Source organism: Theropithecus gelada, chromosome 15, assembly GCF_003255815.1.
Source record: "Theropithecus gelada isolate Dixy chromosome 15, Tgel_1.0, whole genome shotgun sequence".
Lineage (NCBI taxonomy): Eukaryota > Metazoa > Chordata > Mammalia > Primates > Cercopithecidae > Theropithecus > Theropithecus gelada.
In genome coordinates this window covers 64,134,386-64,146,505 of record NC_037683.1, presented here as the reverse complement: position 1 = coordinate 64,146,505, position 12,120 = coordinate 64,134,386, and the positions used below count along the sequence as shown (strand labels likewise).

The window sequence follows — 12,120 nt, the reverse complement described above, 5'->3', positions numbered from 1 at the left end:
ATACTTAAAATGTTTGCATTGTAAAATATCTAAGCCAACCACTCTTCCAGAGCATGAGCTCTGCCTTGTGGAATAATAGGAAACTCAGTAACTGCTGAAGAAATCCATTTTCAGCATCACGTGCCTGAGATTCATTCAGTTTCTCCTTATATTGACCAGAACTCTCTCTGCACAGTAAACTTACAATGGCTTATAGTCGGAAGACCTGGGGTTGCATTCTGTCTCACGCTAGTATGTGAAGAAGTTAGCTCAAGGAAAGTAACTAAAGCCTCTTTAACTCAATATCTTCAACTATAAGATAGAAAAAATGCCACCTGACAGACTTGGAGTGATAAAATAATGAATGCCAAAATGCATTATCCCTTGTAAAAGTGTTTTGTCACCCTTGAAAAGGATAGTAACAGTTCGAGGCCTAGGGAAAATATATGGAAAATAACTCAAACTTAGAATGCTAGTGATTTCTTATGTTTAATTATTTTTAATTTATTTTAAAAGCATATTTTTTTTGCTAGATTTGCTACTAGTCTCCCCAGAAGATGCCTAGCCCATTGCCTACTGTAGAGTAAATACAGTCATGCAATGCATGAGGACATTTTGGCCAATGATAGACCACACTATACAATGGTGTCCCCATAAGATGATAATGAAGCTGAAAAATTCTTTTTTTATTAACTTTTATTTTAGGTTCAGGACTACATGTGCAGGTTGTTATATACGTAAACTCATGTCATGGGGGTTTGTTGTATAGATTATTTCATCAAGCAGGTACTAAGCCTAGTACCCAATAGTTATTTTTTCTGATCCTGTCCCTCCTCCCACCTTCTACCCTCAAATAGGCCCCAAGGTCTGTTGTTCCCCTTCTTTGTGTCCATATATTCTCATCATTTAGCTCCCACTTATAAGTGAGAACAGGCAGTATTTGGTTTTCTGTTCCTGCATTAGTTTGCTAAGGATATAATGGAGCTGAAAAATTCTTATTACCAAGTGACACTGTAACCATCCTAAGGTGGTAGCACAACACATTACTCTTGTTTGTAGTGATGCTGGTGTAAACAAACCTGCTATGCTGCCACCCATAGAAAAATATAGCGTATACAGTATAGCGTATACAAAAATATAGCATATGTACTGCACATAATACTCAATAATGATAATAAAAGTCTATAACTAGTTTGTGTATTTACTATGCCATATATTTTTTTTTGGGGGGGGGGTCAGAGTCTCGCTCTGTCTCCCAGGTTGGAGTGCAATGGCACAATCTTGACTCACCAAAACCTCTGCCTGCCGGGCTCAAGCAGTTCTGACTCAGCCTCCTGAGTAGCTGGGACTACAGGCGCATGCCACTATGCCTGGCTAATTTTTTTAATATTTTGTAGAGATTGGGTTTTGCCATGTTGCCCAGGCGGGTCTCCAACTCCTGAGCTCAGGTGATCTGCTTGCCTCAGCCTCCCAAAGTGCTGGGATTACAGATGTGAGCCACTGTGCCCAGCCTACTATGCCATGCATTTTATCATTATTTTAGAGTGTACTCTTCTACTTATTAAAAAAAAAAAAAAAAAACCTTAACTGTAAAACAGCCTAAGGCAGGTCCTTCAGGAGGTATTCCAGGAGAAGGCATTGTTAACATAGGAGGTGACAGCTCTGTGCGTGTTATTGTCCCTGAAGACCTTCCAGTGGGACAAGATGTGGAGGTGGAAGACAGGGATAGTGATGACCCTGACCCTATGTAGGCCCAGGGTAATGTGTGTGTTTGTGTCTTATTCTTTAATTAAAACTTTAAAAATAAAAAAAATAAAAATAGATAATTATTTATATCCTTACAGAATAAGGATATGAAAATGTTTTTGTACAACTGTATGGTATGTTTGTGTTTTAAGCTAAGTGTTCTTACAAGAGTCAAAAATTGAAGCTTACAAAGTAAAGTTACAGTAAGCTAAGGTTAATTTATTATTGAAGAAAGAAAAAGGTTTTTTAATACATTTAGTGAAGGCCATGTATACAGGGTTTATAAAATCTACAGTAGTGTACAGTAATGTCCTAGGCCTTCACATTTACTCACAACTCACTCACTGACTTGCCCAGAGCAACTTCTAGTCCCACAGACTCCATTCACGGTAAGCATCCTATTCAGGGGTACCATTTTATAAAATCTTCTATACCATATTTTTACTATGCCTTTCCTATGTTTAGATATACTAATACTTATGATTGTATTACATTTGCCTACAGTATTTAGTACAGTAACATGCAGTCACAGGTTTCTAGCCTAAGAGCAGTAGGCCATAGCATATTGTCTAGGTGTGCAACAGGCTATACCATCTAGGTTTGGACAATGACAAAATTGCCTAACAATGTATTTCTCAAAATGCGTCCCTATTGCTCAGTGATGCATAACTGTATTTGTTGAGTGCTTTCATTGAGGAGGTATAATTCACTATTCACATTCATCCCGATTCTGGAGCGACATATTTAAATCAACATTTTTAATCATATTTTAACATTTTTAATCATTTTAATCATTTTTAATCATTTTAATCATTTTAATTTAACATTTTTAATCATTTTAATGTGGAGTGACATATTTAAATCAACATTTTTCCTATCTGTACTATTAAGTGTTCTCTTAGTCATTTCAGGCTGTTATTCCAGAATACTATAGACTGGGAAACATTTATTTTTCACATTTCTGGGGTTTGGGAAGTCCAACATCAGGCATTAGCCATAGGAGCATTCTTTCTGTTTTGTAGATCGTGGTCTTCTCATTGTATTCTCACATAGCAGAGAGAGCGAGAGAGAGAGTAAGCTCTCCTATCTCTTTTTATAAGGGCACTAATCCCATTCAGGATGCTTCCATCCTCATGACCTAATTACCTCCCAAAGCCCTTACCTCTTAATACCATCACGTTGGGGTTTAGGATTTCAACATAAAAATTTTGGGGGAACACAAGCATTTAGTTAATAACAAGGGTCTACCTGCTAAATACTTTTTACATCAGTTAAGCTTTCTTTTCCTGAACTCGGAGTTCATATCCATGTGATAAACATTGGTATTCACACCTAGTCCTATTGAGACCCCAAATTATTTCTTTAATGTCTACATAAAAAGGGACTCCTTGTTATAGTGGACTGTAGACTCTTAAAGCATTATCTCTAGCGTGAATATCTCACCTAGTCATGAAGGAGCATACAAGGAATGGACATATCCCCTTAAAGTATATATACTACACAGTTTCTGGCGTTTGAGAAGAAAGTCAGTCATATTAGGATAGTCCGAATACCAGTATTAAGATGTATTTGTCATTATGTGTGCTGGTTTTGTGAGAAGACAACTAGGACTTCAAAAAGGTCTTGCAGGGGGTTGGAGAAGGTAGGGTAAAGTAGTAATGTGTCAGGCTTTGTGTAAGACCAATGTCCAAACAATTCATAGGGGTCCAAACTGATGTCCAAGGGAGCTTTTTGTGCTGGTATCATTGCCCAAAGCATTATCTTAAAGGTAAGGGCACAGCAGTAGTCTCTGATCTGTGAGAATATTGGTTATCAGTTAGGGAAAAGTGACTTGATAGGAGTGGAAAATGAGGGAGGGGAAGAAACCTCCCAGTTGCTGAGGAACCAGTGACAAGGGGTTATCTCTATCTAGGCAAGTTTTGGGGACGAGAACTATAGTGTCACACAGGCACCAGACAAGAGGCCTAATCACAGCCTAGAGGTGCTTCTGGGTTTGAAGGAAAGTCTATAGCTAACTTAAATTTCTCTTCTATCTTACATAACTTACCATAGCCCTAAAGAACTTGCTGGCAGTTCATTTTACTAAATCCTGAAGTATCTTACCAAGCGTCTCCCTAACCCCAAAGACTTTATAAATAGAGTAGATCACCCATTTGCTTTAAGTGTTATGGAAGCAGTCCTTGAGGCTTTTTTCTTCATTCTGTTTTACAACTTCTAGAGTAAGTTTCAAAATTAAAGAGAGAAAAACTATAGCCTTCAACAGAGTTTGAAAGAAGCAGGCATAGCCTTCTCTGTGTCCATTTATAGCAGAACTCCAAGAGGTCTTTATATCTATTCGGATATGCAGCAGAAATAGAAACAACCATTTAGGAGACATGACTCAAAATTCAGTGCCAAATTTAAATTATAAATACATTGTTCTTTCTGATGGCCTTCTTGATTATTTTAACAAGTTCAGTCTTTAACTACAGGATAATAGAGTGGATGCTAACCACTCAGATATGTGTGTGTGCTTGTATATATGTAAATAAATGCATATACCAAATGTTGCACCTTTAATTTTATAATAAACTTACAGTATCCTTTCTTACTAAGGTCTCATTAAATCAGATTTTAAGAGCAGATATAATTCATGAAATTTTATATTCTTCACTTTCAATATGACTCTAGATAAAAGTCAAATTTTATCTTACAAGAAATATCTTTCTGGTCATAGTTTTCAAACAGAAAACAAGAATAAAAATGGCCAAATTGTTAATTGTACCCTTTATACTTAAAAGTTATCCTTATTTCCATTTTTCTTTCAATACAAAAGAATTTCAATTTCATATTAAGAGCATATTCCCATTAATGCTGATATAATAAGTTACTTTTATGTTTAGCAATCATGGACTTTAAGCTTTGCTATTTTTCTTAGTTCTCAAGCATCTGCAGTCATCATTTATATCATTTATATGTCACCTCTAAAGGAAGCCACAATTTGTAAGTGTGAGTAATAAATTTAAGATTGTGGTAGTTGCATACCAGTTCCTAAAGGTAAACTTCTGTAAGTGTTTATATGTCAGAGAAGCTAAAAATCTGGGTGAAATCAGGGGAGATCCCTCCTATAATGGAAAACACTCTTTGCAGCGGAAACAGCCAGAATGACTAGGAAGATCTGCCTTAAGACTACCTATAGACTAAGGCAAACTTTGTCAGATATCCCAGTTAAATTTCTATGCCAAGAAATTTCACTCAGTATGAAATCTTCACCTGTCCATTTTTCTCTTTATGCTGAAGAGTTTAAGCATGTGTAACTCTGCACTGATATGCCCAGGAGTATCGTTTCTCCTTTTTTATCCAAGAGAGAAAAAGAAATCATGCAGGTTTTCTGGACTTTGTAATCCCTGGCAAATACCATCTGAGATGAAACCCACAGCAGCATAATGTTGGTTTGTTGTTTCAGATGTATTTGATAGGGTGCAAGAAGATCTTTGCTGTGGTCAGTCAGATTGTCACTTCTATCCAACTCTAAAATCCTATTAGTAAAAAGGCAGCCGTGCCTGTCTGTCCCTCAGAGATTTCTAAGGGAGACATAGCCCCTTCTAGAATGCATATAAAGATAATATAATTAACTATAAACTCCTTGTATGAAACAAATATGCATTTAATCTGGACTTCAAAGTAGAAGAAGGTTTGGTTCTCTTGTTCTTAGTGTTTTTAAAACATTTTGCACTTAAAAAAATATGGCAAACAAACAAGCAGACCATGTGAATTTTTAAAGTGCTTTCCAAGGCATGTTATATTTTAAGTACAGTTTCAGTCCTAACTCTAAAGCGTAGAGCTACATGCTGAGAATTGATGTTCATGTGGTACTGTAAGATTTTGAAGAGCTTTCTTGAATCACTGAAGATTAAATTATGTTCCATCTGACTTTCCAGTTCACTATAATTTATGATGTTTGAGAAGTAGCATGATGTAAGTAATAACTCTTAATTAACCAAAATAGCCAGTTAAGTTGAAAATTCCACTATTAGCCATTTTTATAAACAAAATCTTTTGGTAATTCATTGTAGACTAAGCAGAATTGTTTTGTGTACAATCTGTGAAAAATATTTGCTAAATAAATGAATAGTATAAACTTGGTGAGAGAGGTTATTTTTAAAACCAAAGTTGTTAGTGCATTCATTATTTGATTACATATTGAATCTGTTCCAGAAAGCAAGAACTATTTGTAAAGCAGGCAGGGACAGCTACTTAAATTTTTTAAATTGACAGTTACTTTAAATTGTTGTATTTATTTGAAAACAGTAAGTATATTTTATGAAATGTTTTGTAGTTCTGACTTTTTCTTAGTCTTCCTCTAAATTTGTTTGAATTATTAACTATTTTATCATATTTTCTGTTATAAAATTAACTTAATTATGACTGAGCCTTATGTATTTAAAAAATAAGTTTTGAAAGACCTCTGTGAAAGCCAAATTTACAGTTAACAATAAACCATAAAGTATAAACAGCAAATAGAGTGAACACTGGGTTTAGAGGAAAATATTTTCAATTGGGTCATAGAAAGGAAGAATAGAAAAATTGAATTAAAAATTTTAAATCTCACACTGGTAAGATATATGAAATTTTGTCTAAAATTATGTAATGACAAATAATATGATTCTTCTGAACTATTATAGACAGATAGGTTCCCGCAAAAGTGGTAGTTGTACACATACTATGCATTTTGATTTAAGGGTTGACTTCTTTTTGAAATCCAAAATGTGTTAGCCTCTATAAAAAGCTTAAAGGAAGCTTATAATCAATAAAACAGGATTGGCATACAGTTGTGTTTAACTTTGAGGCTTTTAGTTTTATTGGAAGCCAGAGCAAGAGAATAAAGGGAGTTGGTAATAAATTCGTAAATGGACTTCCCATTCCACATTGGAGGCTTTCTGGAAGAGTTATTTGAGCTTGACTTTTTCAAGGTAATGTCCATGTTTAAAATTGTTCAGCTCTCAAGATAATAAGAGTAGATTAAGATTTAAACTTGAAAACAAAATTTGCAAACTATATGATTAATGCCAACACATTGTGGACTGGTGAAAGGTCTGTGACATTATTACATAGGAAATGATATAACCAGCATGTTCCCCAAACTGTGTTTCATGGACCAGTATTTCAGCCTGATAAAGAGACCATAAGAAAAGGATGGACAAATGAATTTAGAGATAGGATATTATATTGCCCTCTTGGAGAAACACAGTGCCTATTAGCCTCTTAAACACTCTTAACAGGTCCTGAACTAAAGGAACTGTTTAGAAGTTTGGTTTGTTTCCCAAATTTATTTGATTAGAGAACAATTTTAGAAAATGAAACACTCACTTCTGCCTTGTTTCTTCCAGTAAGGGATGGGAAATTACCACCATCTTGTATCTTCCTTTTAGATAGGAATGCACGTAGTACTGAGTGACATCATTTAAATGAAAGTTGCCCAGTAGTCTTGTCATTTTTTTTGTGCATTTCTTTCACACCTAATATTAATGCTCTCAAGGTTTAAATTTTTATTTGTAAAACTGACATCTTTGTCCAATGTAACTCTTTTTTACATCCAAGAAGAGCAGTGTGTCAAAATTAAAACGTACTGGTTTTATCATTATCCTCCAGAAGAGAGCTGATCATATTCTTTTTTCTTATTTCTAAGATATTCTTTTCCCACTTCTTCACTTTCCTGAAATTGGGATGCGTATGCAATATGTGTGTGTTTGATGTTGTAGATTTTTTCCCCCTAGAAAAGCTGTTGTAAAGTCAATGTGTATGTCTTCTATTCATCTGTATCTTAAAACAAAAGAAATCTGGTCTTTTGGTATCTTATACTTTCTTTAGTGGTAAGTTTCAAGTAAGACAAATATGTGAAGCTCCTGTGTTTCTGGGGAACAGACACAGACTCAGGCTACCTTAAGGAGCAGGCAGATTACTATAAACATAAGAAGGGACTAGACTAGAATGTTCTTTGGGCCTGAGGCAGTTTTCTGGATCAGCTGTGGTCTCTATTTCTCCTTCATGGCTGATGTGGTCTATTTGTTTGTGCCTGTCTGCTCTTTAGTTCTACTATCACAGCCAATCTTTTCTCTTTTCACCAGTCCAAATTTAGCAAAGAGCCATTCTGATTGGTTTAATTATAGACACCTTAGGGGAGCATAGCTGAGGACCCAGACAAAGGCCGTCAGGCCATCCTGGGTCAGATGCCAACAATGATGCTGTCAGTGGTCCATCCTAGCACAAAAATGGGCCTGATGCTACTGCCCTGCAGGGAAGGAGGCTGGGCATGCTAAGCATTCCCATTAATATATTCAGGGAAACAGAAATAGTCTATCCCTGATTGATCTAAAGGACAAGTCCAAGAAATGACTTAACAAGCTTCTTAATTACGACAGACCTCTTATGTGAGGCTAGGTAGCTGAGAATAAGGACAAGAGAAATTTCTAGGATTCAGAAGTAGCTGGGGCTGCATTTCAGATTGTCTTTTACTTACCACTAATAACTGTATAACTGTATTGGATGAGTTGGAGTTCTACAGGCAACTCAGTGAAGCAGAGGGAACAATAAAACTTGACCAGAAAAGTAATATAAATTATGAAATTTGAAAATGTAGTCTACATTTCATAAACTCAGCAGTTTGCAACATGTGTATTACACTTTGATATGCCAAACAACTTTTCTATAACAACTTAATCAATGGGTATACTTTTGCCATTTTTTCCTCTGAAGTTTTTACTCTACAATTCTTGAGATGTTCGGCTCTAACACAGACATGTGAATTGATGGTTCTCTCTCATTCTTTTATGAGTGATGAACATACAGTACTACTTCTATGGGCCTGTGTGCCCTAGAGATGACTGTAACCTGCTATTGATCAGCTGATTGAAGATAAATGGCTTAGCTGCTTGTATTGCAGATTACATCATTAACATGGTCAGTAAACCATGAATTGTTCAATAAGGCGTTTATCTTTTTTCATTTTACTTCTGCTCTTTTATCATTTTTATTAGAAAAGACAAAATTACCCACACTAACCAGCAAGATCAGTAGAAAAGAGATCCAGTAGGGTACCATTATGGCTGCAAAGTTGCAGACCTCTAACTTCTAATGGTTTGATGATATTTAGTATGTTTTTGAACTGAAGAAAATATAGAGTTTTAATAATCATTTTTGTGTTTCTTTTACAGCTTCCTTTTGCCTCATATTTACTAGAAGCAGTACTGGAAAAAATAAATGAAAAAAAGAAACTAGTTGAAGGATATTTCACAATTATGAAAGATATTAGATGATATTAAAATGGAGAGCTTTATTACAAATGTGAAAACTTTTTATGTGGTGTGATTGGGATATATGCATTGCAATCCTGATACAGTATCTGCTCCAACTATCAATACTCAGGTTCAATACAAAAATAAGAAGTCTCTGAAAATAATTAATTGCTGAACAAGTGAAACTAATTAAGTGCATAGCCATTTAAAAGGAAATAGTGTAGCATTTGATTGTTGAATACAAATATTACCACAAATCAATGCAAACTTAAAAATGATTTTCCTTCTAGTGCATTAAAAGAAACTGAACAGGCTTGGCACACAAATTGGTCTGAGCATAGGAAGAAAAAGTATCAACTAAGGATTTAATGTTTTAAGTTTCATAAAGAAACTAGATTTTTTACATAAAACTGCTACAGATGGCCATAAGTGGTCCAGGGAGCAACAGATTTGTATTACGAGCAAATATAAAATGAAGCATCATAACTTGAGCATTTATTGAAATAAATTGTGTAGTCCAATTGAATCTGTTCTCATTGATGTGCTGGTTTATGTAGGAGATACTGTGTATTTGTACAACTATTTGGCAAAAATAAAAACATTTTCTTCTCTCTCTTAAATTCACAATAGTATATGTTGTGTAATCATATAAATTCACAGGGGACCACAAACCCAGTGTATAAAATTAGGCTCTAATTAACAGAACTACTACTGTGGTCAACTAATTAAAGTTACATTCTTAACTATGATGTCATTCTTGCTTAGATTCCTGAACATTCCCACCTCATTTCACCTCTTCACCGTGTTCCTGCCATACCCTTTTTGGTTCCTCTAATTCACCAAACTGGTGCCTGCCTCCCACATTTGCCCTTGGTCTTCTCTCTTTCTAGAATACTCTGCACTCAACTTTCCTCATGGCTGGCTCCTTCTCATCATTCAGGTCCAGTTTCCCCGGTCCCTCAGAGACACATTCTCTGACCAGCTTATTATTTTATTTCCTCATAGCACAAAATTATCTATCTGTTCATGTATTTGTTTTCTTGTTTATTTTCTTTTTTCCCCTCTTTAGTATGTAGGTCCCATGAGATTAAAACAAGGGTTGGCAGATTATAGCCTGCAGGGCGAATCTGGCCTGCTACCTGTTTTGTATGGCCCACAAGCTAAGAATGATTTTTGCCTTATTAAATGGTTTTTAAAAAATCAAAAGGAGAATACTATTTTGTAGCATGTGAAAATTATATAAAATTCAAATTTTGGTGTCCTTCAATAAAGTTTTATTGGAACACGGTGGTGCTCATTCATTTCTGTATTACTTATGGCTGTTTTCACACTACATGAGTGTAGCTGAGTAGTTACGGAAGAGACTGTGCTTCTCTTATAACTTTGCACTACTGCTTGGAATACTACAAATCACAATGACACAGTTACAACTTGACAGAATTTTAGGTGACACAAATACTGCCTTACTGTAATTTAAAGCAAACAAACAAAAAAACCAGCACATACTTTTCATGTCAAAACAAGAAAAGAAAAAAGAAATGACCATCAAATGTCACACACTTAAGGCACAATGAAGTGCGGATTTTCTTATTGAATTAGATGGCGAAGCATTGTGTTTATTATGTGATGACACTATATGCCCAAAGGATGCAATTAAAACATTACCATACTAAGCATTCATCACAGTATTCCCAACTCACAGGAAAGCACGAGTAATAAAAAATTACAAAACTTAAAATGTAATACTTTATTACAGCAAAATTTTGTTACAAAGATAAAAATGAGACTGCATAGTATGACTTTGATACCAAGACTAAACAAAGACAGTGTACAAAAAAAGGAAAATGTGGTAGACCGAGAAATGGCCCCTGAAGATATTCACTCCTTAATCCCTGAAACCTGCAAATGTGTTACCTTATATGTCAAAAGGAAATTTGCAAATATGATTAAGTCAAGGATCTTGAGTGGGAAGATTATCTTGGATTACTGATGTGAGCCTGATGAAACTGCAAGTGTTCTTATGAGAGGGAGGCAGGAAGAGTCAGAGAGAGAGTAATTCTACCAGAGAGGTAGAAATAGAAATTTGAAGATGCTACACTACTGACTTAAAATATGGAGGAAAAGGCTATGAGCCAAAGAATGTGGATGGCCCTTGGAGACCAGAAAAGGCAAGGAAACAGATTCTTCCTATAACCTTGGGAAAAGCTCAGTCCTGTCAGCACCTTGACTTTACCCCAGTGAAACTGATTTTGGACATCTAGAAATGTAAGATAATACATTTTATCTAATTTAAGCCACTAAGTTTGTGGTACTTTCTGACTGCAAAAATAGAAAACAAATAGAAGTTGCCAAAAATCTGTTTAGAAGTTTTACGTCTGTGTTCATGAGGGATATTGGTCAAAAGATACACAATCAGGGCTGGTTCAATATTCAGAAATCAATCAGTGTAAACCACCATATTAACAGGCTAAAAATAACATGCGATCATAAAATTTGATATAGAAAAAGCATGTGACAAATATTGGCACTCATTTATTTAAAAAAAACTCAGAGCCGGGCACAGTGACTCATGCCTGTAATCCCAGCACTTTGGGAGGCCTAGGTGGGTGGATCATGAGGTAAGGAGATTGAGACCGTCTTGGCTAACACGGTGAAACCCAATCTCTACTAAAAATACATAAAATTAGCCGGACGTGGTGGCGGGCGCCTGTAGTTCCAGCTATCGGGAGGCTGAGGCAGGAGAATAGCCTAAATCCGGGAGGCGGAGCTTGCAGTGAACCAAGATCGCGCCACTGCACTCCAGCCTGGGCGACAGAGTGAGACTCCCTCTCAAAAATAAAATAAAATAAAATAAAAAAACAAACTCAGAAAACTAGAAATAGGGACTTCTCAATTTGATAAAACAATCTTTTAAAAGCCTACAGCTAACATTGTACGTAATGATGAAGACCGAACACTTGCGCCTATAATCAGGAACAAGGCAAAGATTTCAACTCTCACCACTTTCACTCAACATAACGTGGGAAATTCTAGCCAGCCTAGTAAGGCAAGAAAAGGAAATAAAAGGCATCCAGATTGGAAAGGAAAAAGAAAACTACTCAAAACACAACGAAAACAAAAA

The 12,120-nt window shown here is 35.6% G+C and overlaps 1 protein-coding gene across 2 annotated transcripts in view; it reads left to right on the top strand.

Moving 5' to 3' along the window:
* Window positions 1-10,285, top strand: part of CNTLN (centlein) — a 369,548-nt gene extending 359,263 nt beyond the window's left edge. For both annotated transcript variants that reach the window (XM_025360690.1, XM_025360691.1), the window contains exon 26: window positions 8,919-10,285. In XM_025360690.1, the coding sequence (XP_025216475.1) occupies window positions 8,919-9,020 (102 nt within the window). In that variant the 3' untranslated portion in view covers window positions 9,021-10,285. The remainder of the gene's footprint in view (window positions 1-8,918) is intronic.
* Window positions 10,286-12,120: the final 1,835 nt, after the last annotated feature.